General features: G+C 43.7%; 1 protein-coding gene across 2 annotated transcripts in view; it reads left to right on the top strand.

The window, feature by feature from the left end:
* LOC123745412 (coiled-coil domain-containing protein 102A) overlaps positions 1-25328 on the top strand; it is a 63690-nt gene that overhangs the window by 15057 nt on the left and 23305 nt on the right. Inside the window, exons 3-7 of one of the 2 annotated variants that reach the window (XM_045725949.2) lie at positions 722-832; positions 1965-2162; positions 4820-5664; positions 13457-13660; positions 14271-14502. In XM_045725949.2, the coding sequence (XP_045581905.1) occupies positions 722-832; positions 1965-2162; positions 4820-5664; positions 13457-13660; positions 14271-14502 (1590 nt within the window). The remainder of the gene's footprint in view (positions 1-721; positions 833-1964; positions 2163-4819; positions 5665-13456; positions 13661-14270; positions 14503-25328) is intronic. The other variant, XM_069300849.1, reaches the window with a different exon arrangement.

The following is a 25328-nucleotide window of genomic DNA, read 5'->3' as shown; positions in this document are numbered from 1 at the left end:
AGCAAGAAGAGTATACTGAAATACAGGGATCAAATGGTAAAGACAGTTGACCAGTATCTCAGAATGGAAGAGTGGAGCTATATATATAAAAAAAAAAAAAAAAAAAGTTAGAAAACTTAAAAAGAGTGAAAGGTTCTTGTGGCGACATAGTCTCCTGGAGGAAATTCTGCTATGGGCACACTGTGATGGGAATCTCCTAGGAAGGAATAAGGTATCAGGATTATAGATAAATATAAGACTTAAGTTAATGACATAATCTTATTGCTGACATCTTTGCTTAGTACAGAAATAAAATTGCATAATTAAATCAAGGTACTGTAGTACATTCTGTACAGTACAGTACTATATAGGTAAATCATAAATAGACAGTAATTACTACAACATACTCCATACTTAAATATAAACATACATTTTTTGAGTGATTTCCTATGTAATGTATATCTCAATGATGATAATCACCAAGATGAGAGTAGACTATTTGTAATCGACAAGCACAGTCTACTCATATATTGGTATATCTTTACATCGTTGCAAGGGCTTTGTGTCCTGTTAAATCTGCTTGGATAGGTTAACATTTAACTAAGTTCCTTAAATTTAAAAATTGAGAATGAGATTAAAAATGATTTAGCTCACTTATTACGGTTTACTGATGTGTTTCTGAGAAATTCAATTTGTTACTGACAGTCCAGTCAGGAAGTTCAGTATTTGACCGATTCCTCAGGAAATGATGCAGCGAGAACTGGAGGAGGCTCGTGCCCGTGCCACACAGATGGAAAAGACTATGAGGTGGTGGTCCGATTGCACAGCAAACTGGAGGGAGAAGTGGAGCAAGGTGAAGCTAAATATTTTATTGTATTCATCTGTAAATTTAAAACACAAGACACTTTGCTAGTAGTTGGATATTTGAACAGGTTTTACAAAATATTGTGCCAAGTATAATATGGGTGCTTGAGAGAATGGTATAGTACAGTAGGATTTTTGTTATGTTATTGTTATAATGTTATACAGTATATATATATATATATATATATATATATATATATATATATATATATATATATATATATATATATATATATATATATATATATATATATATATATGACAATGTCAGACCACGTATATTTAATATACGAAAGTACTTAAGGAAATTTCCTGTTTCATTTTTCCTCCGTGGTCTGACATTGTCACATTCTTAATCACGTGTTTATTTTCGTGATATACACATATATATATATATATATATATATATATATATATATATATATATATATATATATATATATATATATATATATGTCGTACCTAGTAGCCAGAACGCACTTCTCTGCCTAATATGCAAGGCCCGATTTGCCTAATAAGCCAAGTTTTTATGAATTAATTATTTTTCGACTACCTAACCTAGCTAACCTAACCTAACCTAACTTTTTCGGCTACCTAACCTAACCTAACCTATAAAGATAGGTTAGGTTAGGTTAGGTAGGGTTGGTTAGTGTCGGTCATATATCTACGTTAATTTTAACTCCAATAAAACAAAATTGACCTCATACATAATGAAATGGGTAGCTTTATCATTTCATAAGAAAAAACTTAGAGCAAATATATTAATTCAGGAAAACTTGGCTTATTAGGCAAATCGGGCCTTGCATAGTAGGCTGAGAAGTGCATTCTGTCTACTAGGTACAACATATATATATATATATATATATATATATATATATATATATATATATATATATATATATATATATATATATATATATATATATATATATAATATATATATATATTATATATTATATATTATATAATATATACACACACACACAAGTATGAATCAAGTACAGTATTCTTGAAACTGTATTCTTAAGCAACCTTCAAAGAGTTCAGATCATGTATTTCTTATGACATGTAACTGAAATGGTCTAGGTTTATAATTACATTTAATAATTTATAATTTGCAGGTTCGAAGTGAGAGAAATAAGGCAAGAGAGGAAGTGAGGATTTTACGAGGTCGTCTTGAAGTTTCACAACGAGAGACTGGCGTTTTAAGAAGAGAGAAGAATGATTTAGAAGCTCAAATGACACATTTAACACAAACTTATCAATTAAGACCTAGAAAGGATAGTGTGGCAGATAAACCTGAAGATGTGAGAGACCAGGTAAACTCAAATATAAATTACAGTGTGACCTCTTCACCACCATTTTTTTTTTTTTTTTTTTTTTTTGAGATATATACAAGAGTTGTTACATTCTTGTACAGCCACTAGTACGCGTAGCGTTTCGGGCAGGTCCCTGGAATACGATCCCCGCCGCGAAGAATCGTTTTTTCATCCAAGTACACATTTTACTGTTGAGTTAAACAGAGGCTACAGTTAAGGATTTGCGCCCAGTAAATCCTCCCCGGCCAGGATACGAACCCATGACATAGCGCTCGCGGAACGCCAGGCGAGTGGTGTCTTACCACTACACCACGGAGACTGACGATTGACCATCAGTCAATAGGGAAGAAGAGAAACCGGATCAACCCAAAGCGCATTCCCGGACATAGAAGCCGTGGCGCACAAATAATGGCATAGGGCTGTAACCGGACACAAAACATGATGCAACCCCAGCCTGACCAACCAAGCATCAACAACCCATGGACCCCTCCGGAAAGAAGCAGTCTCATTCTTTGCCAGAAAAGAAGGAGACAGTTGCAGACGAACAAAACCATCACTACGACCTAAAGAGCAGAAACCCCTGCGCTGGAGGAGAGCATGAAGCTCCCCAACCCGACCCCCAGAGGTCAATGTCAACAGAAAAAGAGCCTTCAAGAAACAATCCTGAACCAAAGGGGCCACAACAAACCGAGAAGAAAGAAAAGAGAGCACTCTTTCCAATGACCAGGACGGCTCACGCAGCACATGAGCAGGCCAGAGGTGAAACAACGCACGAGACAGCTTGCAAAACGGTGCAGAAATAACATCAATACCGAAAGCTAGCTGAAGCAGCTCCGCCAGCGCCACACGATAAGAGGCAACAGTGTTAGGCATAGATGACGGTCCTGGAACAATCAAGAGAGAGAAAGGACAACACCACCCCTAACAGAAAGCGAAGCACAACGACGAAGACGCAAAAAGAACCGGAAGGACCGCCAGGAAACTTCATACTGCCGCCGAGAAGAAGCCCGCAGGTGGGACACTAACAAGGAAGCCACCTGATCACCATAGAGATGATGATGAACTCGAGTCAAAAATACTATACTCGAAGACTCGAGGAGAAGACCGAACCACCCAGACGACGCACTGGTCCGATCTGTTGGAAGAGGCGGACCCACGAGAAAACCTCCGGATTCCGACACCGGGCAAGCAGCGCCTGAAACCACAGCTGGGCCCGCCACCAAGGGGCCAAGAGGACCACTCTTCCCTGGTAAATCTCCAAGCGAGACAGGACCTGGAGCAACAGCTGAACCGGGGGAAAGAGGTACAGGAATACCCACCTCGACCAGTCCTGCCGAAAGGCATCGACCCCGACGGCTTCGTAGTCGGTGAAGGGCACCACATAAACGGGAAGGCGCAGTGACCACGCCGACACGAATAGGTCCACCTCAGAGCGCCTGAACGTCTGGCAAAGCCAATGGAAGGAGTCGACGTTGACCGTCCATTCCGTGGAAAGGGGAACAAAATGAGACAGGCCGTTGGCCAAGACGTTAAGACACTCCCCGCACGTGAACAGCCAGGAGAGCCAAACCCCAAGAACTCGGCAGACGAGTCACCCAAAGCAATCAGCGCCAAAGAGCCAAGGACTGCATCGAACCCCCCCCCCCCCCTCCCGGTTCAGGCAATGAACCACCGAGGAGCAGTCCAAATGGAGATGTATCGTCGACCCGCGGGCAACTTGAACCCTCCGAAGAGTATTATTAATTGGTAACCTGTGATAGAATGTGAAAAGATAGTTTTCCACCACTCTGTGAACACTGTCCCAATATCGTAAGCAAATCCGCACATCCCTCGCTTTGGCGAACCAGAGTTCGACAAAAGGGGTGAGTAAATCCGGCCTTAAAAGTGTGCATTCTGACTGGAGATTCGCTGAACTGAGGTTGCACTGAATAGTAAAGAGAGACTTATGTGTTCTTATATGTAAATATCCCTTTACAGCATTCTATTGCAAACAATTTGATACCAAATTGAACGACGTAGCAGGAACATTGAAGTAAAAAAGCTGAAAAGAGTATAAACATTTTTGTGTGACAGTGAGCTCTCGGCCTACATTGCAGTGTATGGTGGGTCTAAAATATAAGGAAGTGATTATTTCTTTACAGCATTCTATTGTGAACAATTTTATACCAAATTGAACGAAGTAGCATGAAAATTGAGATAAGAAAGCTGAAAAGAGAATAAACATTGTTGTGGCAAGCTCTCGGGCAAGGCTCGGGCTACCTTGCATTGCGCGGCAGGTCTAAAGTATTGGAAAGTGAGACACATGTTCTTTTAGGCACATATATCTTTAGAACATTCTATTACGAAAAATTTGATACCAAATTGAATGATGTAGCATGAAAATTGAGGTCAGAAAGCTAAAAAGATTATTAACATTTGTGAGTGTTGGTGAGTTAGCGCGCACCACTTGGGCTACCTTGAGGTGTGCAGTGGGTCGCCCACCGGGGCAACGAAAGTGTTAAATCATTTACAGGCAACAAGAGCATTGTCAGTCTATTGCTCGAGGGCAACATTAGTAGTTTAAGGGTTAATGTAACAATCTGTAATTAGACAAGTCTTGAAATTAGGTACCAACAGCTAATGTATTGTAATCATGTTTATTTTTTCCTTTTTTTTAGGGTAGTCATAAAGGAGACTCGCCAGAAAGAGATGGCAGCACTCCAGTACGTCCTATCACACAGACAGAGGCTGAAAAATTATCCAGCGACGAACTTCAATTTATCCGAGATGCCAAAAATACAAACTTTAGCCTCCTCGAAGAAATGTTTGGCTCTCGTGGAAGTCACCCAGGTGATGATGTCATGGGTAATAATGAAGGCAACGTTAGTGAGACATTAGTGCAAAGTGGAGTGGAAAATGTGTCTGTTTATGCACACAAACCCAGTGAAGCCACTCGTCTAAGTGAAAAGTGCCGTGCTGGTCGTGAAGTGAAAGACTTGATATGCGACGAGTACTTAAAAGATAGTGCTGTTAAAGAGGTCTCTGAAAATTGCCATCATCCTCAAAGAGAAAATGACATTGAAGAAAAAATGATCCACAACCAGCAGCAACAAGAACATGCATTTCGAGACAGTACAGTTACAATTGGTGGAAGCAGTAATAGCAGCAGCCAGCCGTCCCCATCCCATAGAATGTCTGCCATGTCAGACCCTCTACCAGATACTTGCCATATTAATCCTAGAATATCAGCTGTGTCAGACCCCATGAGTGAAGTTTGTGGAGGAAGTGAATGTAGTGAAGGGGGCTATGAAGAATCTGTACGCTCCAATAATGGAGTTAGTGCTCGAGATGGTAGGAGGGCATGGAGGACGAACAGTGGTGCTAATGGTGGCTTAAATGGTGGTGGGGGATCAGTGATAGATGACATGGGCATTACCCCTGAACAAGAGAGTCTGGAGCAGCAAGTTACGATGCTCAAATTACGATTAGATGAGGCTACCAAGACCATACAAGCTGAAAGAGAGTGAGTATTTCTTATTTTTTTCTGATAAGCTTGTGTCTATGGTATGCATAAAACAGAAGCTATATAATCTGTTGTATTATACCATTACTTTGCATAAGTTCCAGAAAATAATATTTCTGGGGGGAGCCCCGTCGGCTCCTCGGAGCTATCCAGGCTGATATGTAACTATTAGCTTCCTGGCATCAGTCAAAGTGCATGGAGTTCCTGCCTACTGGGAACCACGAGCCAGAACCTTGCCCCCCCTTGAGAGGCATGAGGAGCGGTCAGAGTGGTGAGACTAGGAGTAATGGCCTATAGACACCTCCGTGTGGTTGGGAGCATTCTGTGTCTGCCATGGACCGGGTCTGGCACCCAGGAAGATAGGCGCCCCAAAACAAACCCCTATTCTGGTAAAAATATTGCTACCAAAAGCCGAATGAGTGGACAGAACTCAACTCTCCAACGAAAATTTGCAAACGAGCATGATGTCACCACGTTGTCACGCCAGTGTCTGCAACCCAAGTGTACCCTGTCTGCAACCACCCCCCTCCCAAGGAGGGGGGTGGTTGCACAGGGTACTTGGTTGGTTGCCCGCTCGAATGCCCTGGGGCTGCACCGGTTTGGTTTTAGGGACCTGGACTTGGGGGTGTTGATCGTTTCAACCTTGATTCAGTCTGCACCCCTTCGTCCTTTCCTTGTTGGTATGGTTCACCCTTATCCTCTCCTCCCCCTGCTGCCGGCTCCCAAACATCAGAGGGCTTCAGATTCGGGGCAGGGTTTAACTGGAGTAGCTTGGGCTTTAGACTGGGCCTTAGACTAAGGCGGCTCAGGGGTTGCCCCATTCGATGCAGAGACAGGGTTATTTGAGCCGGTTCTTCCCATCGAGTCTTCTGGGTCCTTCCCTTCTTTGATGCCTTTCCCTTGGACTCTGCTTTTTCTTCAAGGTTGGAGGATATTGGGGGACAGCTCTGCCCCGGAACCTGGTTTGGAGGATTCCGAGGCTGAGCTGGAGGCGGCCTGGGGCACTTGGGCTCCTTTTTTATCCTTTTTTATCATGCCTGGGCTTTGATGCCCTCGGGGCAGGGTCTTGTTGCGAGGTTTGGGGTCTTCGCATCCCCCTTCCTTGTACAAATTTAATATGGGTTCAGCTCCCCCTCTTGTTCGTTTCCGGGTTCCCTTTGGTTCTGCTGCGTCATCCTTCCGGAGGTTATCGACCTCTTGGATTTCCCCTGCGGATGTTTGGGAGGCCCTAAGTGCCTGTCTCCTGCGAGACTTGGATTTTGTCTCTGTGATGGATACTATTTATTTTCAGTTCGGGTCTTCTTCTCCGTATTGGGAGCATTATGAGGTTCCAGTGTCTTCCTGGCTTGTGGACAGCCCTTCCTTTTCACTTCGGGCGTGGCACGCGTTCTGTCATACCCGCATACTTGAGTGGTGAGAGCTCACTACGGTGTTTCCTTTGAGCACCTTTATGCATGTCTTTACACCCCTGTGCTTCCTTATGAGGTTGGCTTGCTCCAGTTGCACATCTTGGTCCCCTCCCTCTCGGCTGCTCTGGATGCAGAGGATCTTTGTACTCGCGGCCATTTGGCCTCGGTTCTCCACTTCTTTTCCCTTTGCGAGCTATCTTCGGACCAGCTTGTGGAGGATGTGGAGGCATTGCATGCCGGGCCTTTGTCTGCCGTGTTGACTTCTGTGGCTAAGGCATCAGCGGCATTGCTCAAGCTGTATGCACCTATTCTCCGGGAGGCTGTCTCTCTGTTTTATGCTTCTCGCCTCACATGTCGACAAGCCATCCTCGCTCTTTCTGTTGATTCTGCTTGGGCTCTGACTCTTAGATTTGCATCTCCAGCTTCCTCTTCAGGCTTGCTTTTTGGGGTTCAGTGCCTTGATGCCTCCCGGAGCCCTGCCTCGATGTGTTCATGGATGCCGCCTCTCTCGGCTGGAGCTTTGCGACTAGTGCTCACCAGGCCGGCCAGGGGCAGTGGGCTCAGTCCTTCCGTTGGACTCACAGCACGGTATGGGAGTTCGCAGTGGTGTGGCTTGTGCTGTTTCGGATTTGGTTCTCTCAAGGCTCTACGATTCGGCTATATTCGGACTGTGCTCCAGTGGTTCATTGCCTGAACCGCAGGGGGGCCTGCGGTCCTTGGCACTTTGGGGCTCTTTGCTTCAAGTGGCTCTTCTGCTGAGTTTTTTGGGTTTAGCTCTCCGTGCAGTTCATATCAGGGGCGTATCCAACGTCCTGGTGGACGGCCTGTCACAATTCATTCCCCTGTCCATGGAATGGATGGTCGACGCCGACTCCATCAGTTGGCTCTGCAGGCCATTTGGGCCCCGGATATATACCTCTTCGCGCCGGCATGGGCGCGGCGTTCCCTGTCTATTTGGTGCCCTTCCACAACTGTGAGTCCGTCGCGGTAGACACTTTTCGCCAGGACTGGTCAAGGTGGGGTTACCTGTAACTCTTCCCACCGGTTCAGCTGTTGCTTTGGGTTCTGGCACGGCTCGAGTCCTAATGAGCACAGGTTCTCTGTCTGGCCTCCCTGGTGGACGGCCCTGCCTTGGTTTCAGGCGCTGCTTATTCGGTGTACAAACCTGGGGCGTTTTCCGCGGCTCCGCCTCTTTCAGCAGATCGGGCCGGTCAACTACCTTGCTGGTTCACTCCACACTTCTGCGCTTCGCATCTGGAGTTTCTGATGCAGGTGCATCACCATTTTTATGGTGATCAGATGGCTTCTCTAATGGTGTCCCACCTGCGGTCTTCTTCTCAGTGGCAGTATGAAGTCTCTTAGCGGTCTTTTCGCCACTTCCTTTCCCTGCGTAGGTTGTCCTCGATGACGGTCCGTGTGCTCGTGTTAGGTTATCTTTTCTTTCTTGACTTTTTCAAGACAGCTATCTTATGCCAAATATTGTTGCCTCGTATACTGCGAGGCTGGTGGAGCTGCTCCAGCTTGCGTTTGGGGTGAATGTTACTTCTGCTCCATTTCGTAAGCTTTCTCGTGCATTTTGCCACCTCCGGCCTGCTCATAGACCACCCGAGCCAACCTGGTTTTTGGACCAGGTGCTCTCCTTTCTCTCCTCTCCTCGGTTTGTGGTGGCCCCGTCGGTGAATGACTGCTTTCAGAAGGCTTTGTTTTTGTTGGCTTCTGCTTTTGGGGGTCGGGTCGGGGAGCATGCAGCCAGAACAGGGTCCTGGCTGCCCAATAACTTGTTAAGGTGCTGGGCCCTTTGCACTCTTGTGTCACCTTGAGTCGGCATTTGCAGCCAGTTGTCTCATCTTTGAGTCCCGAGATGCAACCACCTCCCGGGTAAGTCCCTCTTTTTCCTGCTCTTTGGGTAGCTAGCACAGGGAGCCGACGGGGCTTCCCCACAGAAAATCAGCGTTGAATGTAATGAAACGTCATTTTCTGGGTAGAGCCCCAGAGGCTCCCTGGCACCCTCCCTCCCTCCAGTCGGCGGTTTTTGTTCCTTATGTCAATCTCCGAAATAGCAGTCTGGCTGCTGGCTCTGTGGACTGAGGAGAAGTGGGGGAGGGGTGGATGTTTGATGCAAATGAGCGGCACGCGGTGTGATGAGTTGCTCGTTATCTTGTTTTCTTTGGGGGAAGTTTTTAGCCTTTGTTTGATCTCCAGTTGCAATTTTCCTACAATTTGGGGTCTGTTTTGGGGTGCCTTCCTGTCTGGGTGTCTAACCCCCAGTCGATGGCAGATGTGATTTCTTTCATACGCGGGAGTTTCATAGGCCATTGCTCGCTATGCCTCTCTGAGGGAACCAGATTCTAGCTCATGGTCCCCGGTAGCTCAAACTCCATGAGACTGAAGCCCCAGACTAATATAGCTAATATCAGTCCGATAGCTCCAGGAAGCCTGACAGCTGGGTGGACAGCACTTCGGATTCGTAGTCCTGAGGTTCCAGGTTCGATCCCTGGTGGAGGCAAAGACAAATGAGTAAAATGTTTCTTTTCACCCTGATGCCCCTGTTACCTAGCAGTAAATAGGTACCTGGAAGTTAGACAGCTGCTACGGGCTGCTTCCTGGGGTTGTGTAACAAAAAGGAGGCCTGTTCGAGGACCGGGCCTCAGGGATGCTAAGCCCCGAAATCATCTCAAGATAGCCTCAAGATAACCAAGAAGCCTCCGGGGCTCTTCCCAGAAAATGGCATTTCATTACATTCAATGCTTTTTTTTAATATAACATATGTGACTTTTCCATGTGTAGTAGTAGGCATCCATCAGTCTCAGGAGACTATAGAGTTGCGCTCTGGTTGTCGGTCTGAAGTTGCCTCTCCAGGGCACAAAGCCAGGGTAGGTTGATACAGGGGAGAAGCTGTCACCCATGCAGCAGGTCCCTCCTCTCCACGGCACCAAAAGTCTCCAATGGAAAGGCAAACGACAATTAAAATTTGCACAGTGGCACATTTTTTCTTCGCAAAAATCCTTCAGTCACAGATCGTCACCTTGTCAAAGCCCAAAGGTAAAAGTAGACATGGTTGACTGGAGTGAAATGAGTTCAAAAGTGTCCATATAGTATATTATTATAATGTATACTGTGTTCTTACAGTAGGCACAAAGCACAAAGGGGTCACCTTTGTGTTTTGACAAAGTGATGGTCTGTGACTGAAGGATTTTTGTTTTGTTATATGAATTTTACTAGTAAAGGTCTAAGAGCAGCAAATAACGTGATGGGGATAAGAGGAGGCAGGTTACACTGCTGTGAACATTTTAATTAAAAAATTTAGATTTGGGCAGGTATTGATTGCAATACCGTATAAGGAAAACTAACTTCTAGGCTGCATGAAATGTTATAGGTATTATTACTGTACAAGACTGATGAAAACATGGACTTAAATAACACTTAATATAACCAAAGAAACTGGAATTGGGGAAAACTTTTTAGGAAGGAAAGTTTGATGTGCTAGGTTGGTCTGAGACAAAAATGAAAACAAATTAAAATGATAAATATGGAGTAAATGTGATTAATATGAAAATGAAATAAGACTCAAAAAATAAGGAAAAAGTCTGCCCATTAATGATTTTTTTTTTAATTCTTTATTACTTCTGGAGCTGTGCCCTTGAACGGTGCAAGTACCCTTGAACGATGCTAGTACCCTTGAACGATGCAAGTACCCTTGAAACATGCAAGTACCCTTGAACGATGCAAGTACCCTTGAACGATGCAAGTACCCTTGAACGATGCAAGTACCCTTGAACGATGCAAGTACCCTTGAACGATGCAAGTACCCTTGAACGATGCAAGTACCCTTGAACGATGCAAGTACCCTTGAACGATGCAAGTACCCTTGAAGGATGCAAGTACCCTTGAAGGATGCAAGTACCCTTGAACGATGCAAGTACCCTTGAACGATGCAAGTACCCTTGAACGATGCAAGTACCCTTGAACGATGCAAGTACCCTTGAACGATGCAAGTACCCTTGAACGATGCAAGTACCCTTGAACGATGCAAGTACCCTTGAACGATGCAAGTACCCTTGAACGATGCAAGTACCCTTGAACGATGCAAGTACCCTTGAACGATGCAAGTACCCTTGAACGATGCAAGTACCCTTGAATGATGCAAGTACCCTTGAACGATGCAAGTACCCTTGAACGATGCAAGTACCCTTGAACGATGCAAGTACCCTTGAATGATGCAAGTACCATTGAACGGTGCAACTGTTAAATGCTGATCCATTAAAACCCCCATCTGCCATGGGGCGCAAGAAAAAAGTTGTTCTGGAAACAAAAAATATTCTTTTGACTTTAACTAGTTTCCAGAAGTTGTTTTATTCTAGTCAATTCTTATCTGAATTCTTCTGAATTCTAGTCAAAAGTCTTCTCTCTTGGTTTAGCCATATTATCCTGGAAAACCTGGGATTTTCTGTGGAGAGCCCTTTCGGCTCCCACAGAGCTATACCAGGCTGATGTGTATATATTTGACCGTGGCAACAGTCAATCGAAGGAGTTCTAAGCCTACCGGGGACCAGAGCCAGAACCTGGCCCCCTCAAAGAGGCTAACCATGAACGAGCACCAATTATCACACCCGCAACCTTAGGTGTACAGTATACTCATTCAGTTTGATAACATCAATTTTCGTGTTACGTTGCTTGTTTTGGTATCAAATTGTTCGCAATCTAAAGGGGTGCATTTTAAAGTTAGTCCCATAATAATAGCACAATAAATGGAATTTTAACAAATATTTTAATTTTGGATGCTCATCATCACAAAATTATTTATATCTTTCCAGTGCTCTGACATCAATTTTCGTGTTATATGTTCGTGTTTTCATTTAGGTATCAAATTGTGCACAATCTAAAGCCGCTCCTTAAAACCACTCCCAAATTAATCGGATAAAATTAAAATTTTTAACAAATATTTCAAAATGTGGACGCCGCTCGTGTTACCAGCTCGGACTCGAGAGAAAAATTTCTAACGCCAGCAGCGTTAACGGAGTGCGAAACTGTAAAGAGTTAAGGGAGTTTCTCGCCTCTGTTTGGTGTCAGTTTGTAGTTTTGCTACCAGCACGGGTCTGTTTTGAAGCACCTACCTTTCTAGGAGCTCAACTCTGGTCAATGGCAGACATAATTATTTTTATACATGAGATTTTCATATGCCATTGGTCCCTGAACCTCTCTGAGGGGGGGGGGGCATGGTCTGGCTAGTGGTCCCCGGTAGGCTTGACAACTCCATATGACTGAAGCCCCGTACTAATATTAGCTAATATCAGTCCAATAGCCCCCAGGGAGCCTTTGGGGCTCTACCCAAATAAATGGCATTTCATTACATTCAATACTGGTTTTTTACTTATCTGCAGGTATTCCCTCCCTTCAGGGAGCCTACAGGGCTCCCCTCAGAAAACCAGCATTGAATGTATTGGTGTCAGGTTGTAGTTTTGCTGCCAGGACGGATCTGTTTTGATGCACCTACCTTTCTGGGTGCTCAACTCCGGCCAATGGCAGACATGATTATTTTTATACATGAGATTTTCATAGGCCATTGGTCCCTGCGCCTCTCTGAGGGGGAGGGGGGCCACTGTTGTGGGTTGAGCACCAGAGGCTTTCTGACACCCTTCCTCCCTGAGGCTGGTGGTTTGTTATCAGTCTACGAACTGCCGGTGTCAGCGCCTGGACCACCTGGGTGGAGCACTCCCTACTCTTTCCAGATAGAGGGGGGGTCGCTAATGAACGGGCATGCTAAGACATTTGCTTGTTTGTTGTTTTCTCTTGGGGGGGGGTGGGGAATTCTTGGGCTCTGTTCGGTTTTGGGTTGCAGGGTTTTACCAGTAGGGGTTTGTAATGTGTCACCTACCTTTCTGGGCGATACCTCCGGTTGATGGCAGACATGGCTTTACTCTCAGAAAGTAGGGTGTTCATAAGCCATTGCTCTCTGCACCTCTGTGAAAGAACCAGGTTCTGGCTCATCGTTTCCAGTAGGCAAGAACTCCAAGTAACTGATGCTCTAGACTAATATAGCGAATATCAGTCGGTCAGCTTCAGGGAGCCTCCGCAACTCAACCCAGAAAAAGGCGTTTCGTTACATTCCGCACTGGTGTTTTTTAAGTGAAATAGTATGACAGCCATATATCAAGGAACTATTCACCACGTGAGAAAGAAGAAAGCAGTACTATCACATTCATCATCCTAAGTTAGCATGGCTATAAATATACATCCACCACAGAGATTGGATTATGTTTCTTTTCATTTTGTTTTTAGGTAAACTGATTTTTTCTTGTAGCATCTTATTTTCTGTTTTACTGCCAGATTTTTATTATATTGGTTTTATCATTAGGAATTTTTATCATGTTACTTTTTAACAGTGAAAAGCTTGTACTGCATCGCGAGTGTTCTAAATGGCAGTCGGAGGCCAATGAACTACGGTCAAGGTTAGATGACGTTCGAGCTTCTCGTCAGGAAGCAGTAAAAGAGCTGGTGTCTCTACGCACTCAACATCAGAAGGAAGTACAGTGTTTGCAGCTTGAAATGCTAGATGAAGCATCATCAAGAGAATGTATAGACCGCAGGTAGAGTAACCCTGTGTATAGTGAAAGCGCCACCTTTTAATGAAAAAATATATTGACATTAAAATATAATGGAACAAAGCTTTCCTAGTGCTCCAACTAGGAAAGTTTGAAAATCAGGCCTTTAGGGAAATATGGCCTACAGGTGAGAGCATCAATGCCCCAAGTATACATATCTAATTACATGTTGAATTGAGGTCACATGTAATCATCCACTCAAGGATATTTCAGTTATATACGGAACTGTATTGAGGCTAGGTGGGAACATCCATGCCCCATGGACATTTTAGTTACAGTATTATATTGAGGTCATTCATTGATTTATGTAACACACATGCACACAGTAGTAATACAGTAACATATGCCATTCTTTATAGCCATGGTTAAATTGTATTCCATATTCCCATTTTTTATTCTCATGCAACTTGCTTTTATTTGTTTATAAAAACAAAACAACCACTGTGCCATTACATTAATGATATGCTGTTCAAGATTTGTTGCAAATCATCACTCACATCACTTTAACTGTAAAATTAAATAGCATAGTAATCAGTCTCCCAAATTAATAATTCAATGCCTTAAAATATTTTTTGCAATTTATTCCATTTTACAGATTAGCAGACTTAAGAGCAGAATTGGAAAGATTGCAGGAAGAAAATGCTGCTGAATGGGGTAGAAGAGAAAGACTCGAGAGTGAAAAACTAGGACTAGAAAGGGAAAATAAAAAACTACGAGCACAGGTAACCGACCTGGAAGAAAGGCTCGACAAAAGAACTAAAATGACAACATCCACTCCAGACTCAGATGTAGCACAATTAAAGCAAGAAATTGCAGACAAGTTTAAGGCATGTATATTGAATTACTTAAAAGTACAGATGAATTAATCAATATACATTTTGAGTACAGTGACACCTCCAAAATCTTGATCAAAACATTTTGGATATATGTAAAATCTGGATTTCTAAACTATTGTCCTTTCTGTAAGGGCCCAAACATTGATTTCTTGTAGCTAGCCATACTGAGATAGCATCACACATGTAAGTCACATCAGTCTTTGCAAGTCCTTAATTGTCTACTGGAGACAAGAGGCCAAAACCTGGCCTCCCCTTACAGAGGCAGAGAAAGCATGGAATTCATGATCCACCCGGTATCCACTCGATTTAAGGACCTCTTATTTACTGTTCCGCCGGCTCTAACTTCCCATCTTTAGATTGTTAACAGGCACCTTATTTACCGAGTCATTGGCCGTTAAATCCGGAATACAGTATTGAGTTTACAGAGTATGGTACGCGTTAAACTGGAGGCCAGTATTGTGTTTGTTGTGACAACCTTGCCTTCACTAAGCCAGCAGTTACCTTTTCCCTTCACAGATATCACTGCTTCTGTTATGCAGCATGTGATCAGAGCTAGTCACAGTTGCAGTCAGTCAGTGGCACCCATGGTCAAGTCACAGTCAGTCAGGCATTCAGTCACAAGTCAAAGTCAGGTCATAATTACAGGTCAGTCAGTCATAACCAGACAAAGGCAGTTAGGTATTCACAGTTGTGGTAGCATGTGAGATTATCCTCTATGAGGTGAACAGATTACAAGTATTAAATGGCCAGACGTGCGCCACGTGGTACTATCAATTATAATTTCCCAGCCCCACATTAGGCACCAGATGTGATGGTTATCCTCTATAGTGAATGAGATAACTATATTAATATAAGTGACCCCAGTCAGAAAGGACTGCACTAGCAACAAAACAAATGATGTAATGACAGCTGATTACTTTAAGACTGCACAGGGATGCATAGAGCAACTGCAGGAGTCCAAATCCTTCTCACTCCCTATCCACTGGGTTGTGGAGCTTCCGTAACTACAGAGGGTAGTTGTCAAAGTAGCTCGTTGGTGTCTCTCACCAAATACAGTACAAACTCGATTCAACGTACTATATGGGACCAACCCCAGTTCGTTGGAGCGTTGGATTCGTTGCAAGAGGTGACCTTCAGGAGGCGTTTGTGTCAGTGTGTTTTTTTTTCTTGTACACAATAAAAATGCATTATCATATTACATACTGTACCTATATATTACTTCTCTACTAAAAAATACTGTAATTCATAAATTTACCTTATTGTTGAAGTTATGTCCATCTTGAAGTTTCATGAAGTTGTGAATGCTCTACAGTAAATATGTACTGCAGTGCATTATGCCGTTAGCACTGTGTTGATTAAAAGTAGTTCTGCTGTATGTTGAGTACTACAATACAGTTTATGAAAACTATTGTACACTAAAATTACTGCAACTTTAATTTTAACACTGTGTACACACTTAAATTTAACACTTGTTCTAACTGTTCATGTTGCACACGATGTTTTTAGATGTTTGCATCAGCTTTGCTGGTGCTCGCTGCTGCTGTGGGTTCAGCTGCTTCTGAGCTGGTGCTGGCTGCTGTACCAGTGCTGGGTACAACTGTGCTTGTGCTGGGTACAGCTGTTGTACCAGTGCTGGGTACAACTGTGCTCGTGCTGGGTACGGCTGTTCGGCTGTTCTCGTGCTTGGTACAGCTGTTCTCCTGCTGGGTACGGCTGTTCTCGTGCTGGGTACGGATGTTCTCGTGCTGGGTGCGGCTGTTCTCGTGCTGGGTACGGCTGTTCTCGTGCAGGGTACAGCTGTTCTCGTGTTGGGTACGGCTGTTCTCGTGCTGGTTGATTTTCTGCTACTAGTTCTTGCAAAATATTGCTTTATTTTTGGCATTAATAAGGCACTATTAGTAAGCCCCTGAGACATTTTGTTTTATAACCAAAGAGCTGTAGTAAAAAAATGGTCAATTCCACGATTATTCTTCCACCGGCGGATAAATACTGTACGTCAATCGCAGACAAAGCTAAGGGCACTGGGTGCATACTGTACGAACGCAGACTAAGTCTATACGTACACCCTTCAGTAGGCTGGTGTTTAAGCCTGATCCAGTAACATAAATTTCTCTTAAATATTCGATTTAAATCAAATTATATATTTTTGGGTTATATATTTAGTTTAGCAACATTATTACGATAATAAGAGCTATAAAAAATACTTATTTTGGAACTGATTTATTAATTTTATTATTTCGAAGTCGTAGGTCACTGAACTGTGGCGACGAAATCGAACAAAACACTGCCTGGTGTTGTGTTCGATTTCCAGTAACATATATTTCTCTCAAATATTCAATTTACATCAAATTATATATTTTTGGGTTACATATTTAGTTTAGCAACATTATTACGATAATAAAAGCTATAAAAAATACTTTGGAACTGATTTATTAATTTTATTATTTCAAAGCCGTAGATCGCTGAACTGTGGCGACGAAATCGAACACAACAAGCATGGTGTTGTATGGACAGGGATTAGACCTGTCCACTCGTGCTGGAGTTGTGCTGCCAATAATGTGAATAATTTCGCAAATAGGAGATATCTATCTTATTACAGTATATTTTTGGTTTCATTTAGTTTAGTTTAATTAGGATAATAAAGAGTTATTAAAACACCAGTTTTAGAAATTATTTATTAATGTGAAACGTTCAAAGCCATGGGTCACTGAACTATGACAACACAGACGAAAGTGAGTGAAACCTCACTGTAAAGTGAGGTTTACTGCACAGTATTCCCTTATCTGTCCACCCTCACTCGTCTTGTTTCATCACAGAAAATGTATATAAGAAGATTTCAACATATTAGCTAGCTATTCACGCTTCAGCCATTAAATTAATTTACAAAGATACGTGTGCCACAAATCGGTGAACGAAAATCATTGAAACTCAGTCGTTCACTTGTGTGGACGACTCTGGCTGGTGTTTGGTTAATATGCGTCACTTCTTGTGGACCATTCTGGCTGGTGTTTGGTTCATATGCGTCACTTCTTGTGGACCATTCTGGCTGGTGTTTGGTTCATATGATTCACTTGTTGCGTGGTCCACTTGTGTGATCCAACTTGTCTTATGAAGGAATTATTAATTGTAATCTGCGATAGAATGAAACAGTTTTCCACCACTCTGTGAACTCTGTCCCAACATCGTAAGCTTGTGGACCACTTGTGGTCCACTTGTGTGGTCCATTTGTGTGATCCAACTTGTCATATGAAGGAATTATTAATTGTAATCTGTGATGGTATGGTAAAGTTTTCTACCACTGTGAACTCTGTCCCAACATCGTAAGCTTGTGGACCACTTGTGGACCACTTGTGCGGTCCACTTGTGTGATCGAACTTGTCATATGAAGGAATTAATTATTGTAATCTGTGATAGAATGTGAAAGTTTTCCACCAGTCTGTGAGCTCTGTCTTGACGTCGTAAGCAAATCCGAACATCCCCCGGCCTGAGTAAATCCGGCCTGAAAAGTGTGCGAACTAGCCAGAGATTCGTTGAATCGGGGTACGTTGAATCGAGGTTGTACTGTACTTATATATTTAGTGTGTGTGTGGCCATGATATTAGTTCGAGTCCAAGTATTCAGAGCAACATGAAGTGTCACTTTCAAGGCCAATGGCAGAGTCGGTATAAGGTATAAGGGGTCTTAGAAGGTGTGAACATGAAGGCATTTGTAGTTCAACAAATAACAATTTATAAAACTTAATATTCGCAATACATGGCAAGAATAGTTTAACGTTACCTTAATGTCCATCGTGGCGCTTTTCAAAGTTAGGCATACCGGAAGAACGCGCTTCTGGTTTAGACTACTTGCGGTCTAACTAACATTAACTACACTTCACAAAGTGGCAACCACTCAAGACGCAAATCGAAGCTCATCATGACTGTTGCAAGCAATGACAATAACACAATAAATTAACAACAGACAGACCTGTCACCGAGACCAGTCTTCCATGTGACACTCAATTAATTACGTTAATACACAAAAACAGACCGATGACACTTAATCTAATAATCACATTATGCTACTTAGCAAATCCAATTACATTATTCTGTCACACAAAGACAGTCACATCAAACAAGGTAAACTATGCTAATGACGCTCTGTCAACACTTACAATCACACAATCAAAACAAGTCAACGAAGTCAGACAACAGCTTATGGGTAATTAGTAATCCCTGAGTAACTGCTCAAGTTCCTATCACACCTGACAGCTCAACTCAACTCACAAAGAACCAGCATTGAATATAATAAAACGCCATTTTCTGGGCGAGTCCTGGAGGCTCCCCGGAGCTATCCAGGCTGAATGGATATGTGTATCTTTCTGGCATCAGTCAATGCATGGAGTTCTTGCCTACTGGGGACCACGAGCTAGAACCTAGCCCCCCCTGTAGAGAGGCACGAGGAGTAATGACCTATAGAGACCCCCCTGTAGTTGGGAGCATTCTGTCTTCCATAGACCGGGACAGACACCCAGAAAGGTAGGCGCCCCAAAACAAACCCCTATTCTGGTAAAACTATTGCGACCGAAGGCCAAACAAGTTGACAGAACTCCCCAAATGAAAATTAGCAAACTAGCATGATGTGTTGACTAGGCCACACACTAAAAGGTGAAGGGACGATGACATTTCAGTCCGTCCTGGACCATTCTGAAGTCGATTGTCATGCTACTCAAGTAGTATGACGTCATCATGTCGCTGCGCCACTTTCTGCGTATGACGTCATCATGTCGCTGCGCCGCTTTCTGCGCACCCTCCCCCCCTCCCCGGGAGGGGAAAGGGGGAGCCCCAGACCCACCCGCTGGCAACCCAACCTTCAGTTCTTAGGCTGGATGTCAAAAAGCGAGAAAAACACCGCCGACTGGAGGGAGGGAGGGATTCCGGGGAGCCTCCAGGACTCACCCAGAAAATGGTATTTCATTACATTCAACACTGGTTTTCTGGGGGGAAGCCCCGTCGGCTCCCTGGCGCTACCTTACCACAGATAAGGAAAAGAGGGAAGGATCGAGAGGCAGATGCCACGCGACCTAACATAAAACAAGACCATAGACTAAAAGAAAGGACCTTGCCAATGACCCGGGAGACCCCGAACCCTAGAACAGGAAGTAGGGAAGTAAGGGAAACCGCGCAAACCAAAAAGCGTCCACAGCCCCAGAGTCCAAGACACGCAGAGAACAGCGAAAAGCTGCAACCGAATAACAAAACATGTATTCTTCTACATCATGTCACAATCGTGTAAGAATCGTCTCGTGATCCTGCATGACCCCTGGTCATGTATGCCAATGGGCCCATATGCGCCTCTGTGATTTTGTTCTCGATTATCGAGGGTCTCAAAGGTTCGAGAAGCACTTTGATAATTAACATATTATTGGAACATCTGTCGATTTCCAGTAAGGCTTACCTCCTGTCCTTTCTAGGCCTCGTTGGTCCTCTTCCGTACTACTTGTCATCTTTCAAAACTATATTTAATTATTTTATACTCACATCTTTTCCGTACTCTGTCTAAGCAATAACAACAATAATAGCTAAATAAACATTGTCGGCTACCCTCCCTGAAAGAAGGGTGGAGCTAGCTTGGACCTCATGCGTCCTGAGCATGGCCTGAGGGAGATCATCTTGTTTATAAACGGTGTAAACATGTGTTGGTATTACGCGACCTTTCTCACGGGTAATACGCTGCACTAGCTGCTTTTCTCTCTTCAGTCATATCACCGAAATCCCTTCTGTAGAGCGTTGGCACTATAGTGGCTCGACTCAAATTAGCTGTGTAATATTCTGTAGCCATGTAATATTCTGGGAGCATTGCAAGTGGATTATGTCCTAGGGTGTTAGATATTGGGGAGTTCTAGATTTTCTATTAAGGGAAAATTCCTAGTTCTTTTCTCTGAGTACGGGTGTAGGGTGGCTCGGAATGACACCACCTCCACCTCTACTCTACGCCTATTCTTATCCTACTGCATAAGCATCTTAGGACATAGTCCACTAGCAGTGCTCCCAGAATATCTCAAGGTTAAGCTGTGTAATTCCACTATAGTGCCTACGCTCTACAGGGGGGAATTATATGGTCTGGCGACACCGTCAGCCAGGTACTGGTTTTCGATTTTTGGATGAGTGTTGGGTATTGTTTGTGGTACATTGATTGGTCAATTTGCATGCATTTTTCTGTAACCTTAATTTGTCCATATATATTGTTATTGATTACACTGTAGGGCATAGCCCCGAATTTTGATGATTTTTTATTTACTCTTTCAGTGACTGAATCTTTTCTTGACTTTGGACACTCATTCATTGACCGATATTCAGTGCCTGGCGGCACCCTTGTACTGTATATACATTGGAATCTCTCTGTATATATATTTTTGATCTTGTATGTTAAGATACCATTTGCTGCCTAGGTTATATTAGTTCATCATATTGATTATACTCTCTTGTCCCTAGCTACCGGTATTTGAACCATATTTAAGGTTCAAATATCCTTTCATTGCATATTCACGTATTTCCTACCTCTATGCTACACATTCTTGTGTATATTAGTATGTGCGTGTTGGCTGTACTACTGATAGTGCTAGGCTGGACTATATACAGGTTCAGTTCCCTGATTTTGAACTGACCTGTGTTCAGTTCTAGAACTGAGTTCTTTCATCTTCTTGTATCACACTACTAGCTGCTGTGTTGCAATGTCTGCATGTGGATGTCAATTTCCATTCAGTTCTCCTGCCCCCTACAGTTCATTTTCATTAAGATGGGAGGAGCTGGGTATTATGGCCCTGGCTACGGACTTTACTTTTGTGTTGGTTTTCCGTCTACACGTCTTAAGTAGTTCTTGTCGTACATTAATCTGCGGCGCGTGCGTCGTTCTGCCCTGCTGGAGCTTGTTGTGCCGATCCTGCGGGATGTGGTGTCTTTTCGCTTCACGTCTCGCGTGTCGGCTCTCTTACGTCTGGTCCACACCGCTCATTGAACTACAGGGACAATAATATACGTTGTCTAGGGGATAATTAAAATAAGCCCTGTCTCTTAATGCATTCAACCAGGGTGCCTCATCAGAACGTATCATACAAGAATTAGTAATATGATTTCAGAATTAGTAATGTGATTTCACCAGGTCATAAAATAAAATACACATAAAAATTTTATATAATATATATACTGTATATATATGCACTCAGTATCTCCTTAATTAACCCTTAAACCGCGCAAATCATATATATATGATATCAGTGACAAAACCGAAACCACGCACATCATATATATAGGATTTCATGTCTAGCGCTGTAATTTAAATGCCCCGCCTGGGATAGGGGCAGCTATAGTACAGCCACAACTGATAGTTGCCAGATGCCACCTAGAAAAAAAATCCAGGCCAACATTCTTGGGTGTTAGAGCATCAGTATTGAGCAAGCCACCAAGGCTGGCGCACGCAGCACGAGCTCACAGCACCGCTGTTCAGCTTGTGACCACAGCATCGCCTACAAATGCCATAATATATATGATACTGCTGTTATTTAGCAGTGATAGTATTACTGAAGCCCCCTGACTGTGATAAATCTGACCAGGATTCTGATAATAGCAGGATTGTGGTGATATTTAGCGCTGTGCTCCATGGAGGGAGGAGTAAGGCTGTGAAGGGAGGGTTGTGGCGTCGTCTTCTGACTGTGTGTGGCCACCTTATATTGACTGCACTCACCATACCAGCTTAGTGGTTCGCTATGGTGAACACAAATGTAGATACTTATATATAACGTGTGTGTATGGTGTGAGATAAGTGAGAGGAGTAGGTTGGGAACCGCCATTTTGGTGAGGGAGGAGCGTCGTCTGCACGACTTGGCATGTTGTTTACTGATGATGTGGTCTTTGGGCACCATACCAGCTTATTTGTACAGGTATGGTGAATAAAACAGGTAGATACTTATATATAATGTGTGTATATAGCGTAATAACACCACAAACAATATTGTTGGAGGAGAAATATTAGTGCGTCTGGCCTTGAGGGCGGCCGCCGATCAGCTGACTGTGTGAGTAGCTACGTCTTTGTGCCTTTACTCACCATACAAGCTTAGATGTACAGTTATGGTGAACAAAACATGTAAATATGTATATATAACGTCTGTGTATAGTGAATAAATGCAAAAACAGTATTGTGGGAGGAGAATGAGGGCAAGTGAGGTGGTGTTGAGGGAGGGAGTGGCAGTGAGTGGCTGGCAGGTGTTTGGCGGTCACTCCTCATTGCTTTTTGACTCACAAGACCAACTTAGTAGTTCGTTATGGTGAACAAAACATGCAGATACTTATATATAACCTGTGTATATAGTGTAACAACAGCAAAACTATTTGTTTATTGTTTTATGAACATAATAATTGAATCACTAATATGCACACCATAATTTTGAGTACAGCGATGGTTCACACATTTTATTATATAAATATACCACAATTCACTGTATGGAATAATATTACTGCAAAAAACTAAGAAAAAATCAGAGACATTGAAATAATTATGTAATAATATAGTTGTGGCAACTGCCGTCTGACAGCTCGGGCGGAGTAGACCTCGTCTGGCGAAGGCTCTGCCAACACCCCGTTTTTGCCACACTTCCCTACCCTATTGCGGCTAAAATATGCCACCTATGATTTTTTTGTTATTTTTTCCATGATCAGGGAACAAAAATGAACACTTCTATAAGACGAAAGAATTTTTTGGATTTTTTTTTTTTGTTGCGCCTGTGGGTGTGAATTCCATTTGGGCCCCTAGCAGTTTGAGGGTTAATCACAATAAACTGGATGGCACTCTAAGCTACTATAATATACTAATGCTGCAGCAACCTAAACCGAGCATGCAAAGCCGAAGCTGCCAGCACCCGAATGTCATGATCAGTGGACTGGGTGTATTGAAGTACAAACAAGGAACAAAACTCGCAGGACCCCGGGTCGAAGGTGTCACCGACCCAACAGGCAGCATGACAGAGGCACAACCGGTAAGTGTTACCCTAAGACAAGGGACAGAGCAACCTTCAAACTCGCATGAAGCAAGAGGGAGACCCCAGGGGTCGCATCAATTGAATCAAAGAGCCCCGCGGGGTTTCCCAGGACCCTTAGTCATGTAATCTTGCTAAAGGAAGCCCAGGCAGGGTACTGCTAACCTGTACCCAAAGTTGCCAATTAAACTGCTGAAGCTGAACCCCTGGGACGTGTATACTCACAGGGGCCAAGCGCAGGACCACCAAGATATAAATGGGTGTGACCAAAACCAAGAGGCAGACCCCCACCAGGCAGGAAAACAAAAACAAAAGAAAAACTCCTGCAATAGGACAATGTACCCAAGCGGAACAGAGCCGGTTGCTATGAGAAGTGAAAACTACCTGCACAGTACCCTGTGCCCCAACCAATGACAAAACTACCCCCTACCCAGAGGCAAACAGTAGTGCAAGAAACACCCCCAGATGACTCCATTGGGCGGTCAATGACCGAGCAGCAAAAGACCTTGCGGAAGAAGACCCCAAGGTAACTTGTGGAAGGTGGCCCCAAGCCCCAAAGGCAGTACTTACAGGGCACCTAGGGAAGGGAACCCTAGGCACATGCAGCCCGAGTACTTGTGAAATAACTCCTGGCTCGCGCACCACCAACAAGACAGCACTACACCACAAGGCACAGAACTGGAAACACAGGAGCCAGAGGCTCACAACCTTGCCAGTTCACATCAACCTCAGAACTGGAGGGTGGATTGCTGGCACAGGGGTCTGGGGCTTCCCCTTCCTCCTCCTGGGAAGAAGGGTGTTGCGCAGATAGCGACGTGGTGACGTCATGCTCGTTTGGTCATTTTCATTTAGGGAGCTCTGTCCACTAGTTCGACTTTCGGTAGCAATATTTTAACCAGAATAGAGGTTTGATTTGGGGCGCTTACCTTTCTGGGTGCCTGACCTGGTCAATGGTAAACACAGAATGCTTCCAACTACATGGGGGCTTCTATAGGCCATTGCCCCTCATGCCTCTCTGAGGGAGGCCAGGTTCTGGCTCGTGGTCCCAAGTAGGCCTAGAACTCAATGTGCATTGACTGATGCCATGGTCTACTACATTCATATCAGCCCAGTTAGCTCGGGGAGCCCAGAAAAGATGTCACAACTTAATGGTTATTTAAAGTCTTTGAATAATTATTTGCTCAAAAGCTAATAGACAGTGCTCCATAACACACAGAAATCACAATGCATCAAATGAACAAATCCACAAGGGCTGTGACTAGGGTTCGAACCTTCGTCCGAGAGCATCCCAGACGCTGCCTTAATCAACTGTGCTATGACATGGTAAAAGAATTGCAACCAGAAGTTCTACTGACCTTAATTGGACCCTGCAGCCTCTCCAAGACACAAACCAGGATTTTACACAATTCCCCTTCGAGAGAGATACCAAATAATATACATATAGAAAATACTGGAAGGCTAGGTCCCTAATCTACACAATAAAATAACAACGTACTGAAGTGAACGATATGGAAGAAAATGCAGAATAGAACCAGTGAAGAGCAGAGGTGCCATAGGCACAATCAGAGAACACTGTATAAACATCAGAGGTCCACGGCTGTTCAACGTCCTCCCAGTGACTATAAGAAATATTGCCGGAACAACCATGGACATCTTCAAGAGAAAACTAGACTGTTTTTTAAAAGAAGTTCCGGACCAACCGGGCTGTGGTGGGTATGTGGGCCACTCCAAGCAACAGCCTGGTGGACCAAACTTTCACAAGTCAAGCCTGGCCTCGGGCTGGGCTTGAGGAGTAGAACTCCTCCTA

The sequence above is a fragment of the Procambarus clarkii genome, chromosome 44 (assembly GCF_040958095.1).
Source record: "Procambarus clarkii isolate CNS0578487 chromosome 44, FALCON_Pclarkii_2.0, whole genome shotgun sequence".
Taxonomy (NCBI): domain Eukaryota; kingdom Metazoa; phylum Arthropoda; class Malacostraca; order Decapoda; family Cambaridae; genus Procambarus; species Procambarus clarkii.
The sequence above is the reverse complement of the archived record's forward strand: the minus strand, read 5'-3'. Positions and strand labels throughout refer to the sequence as shown.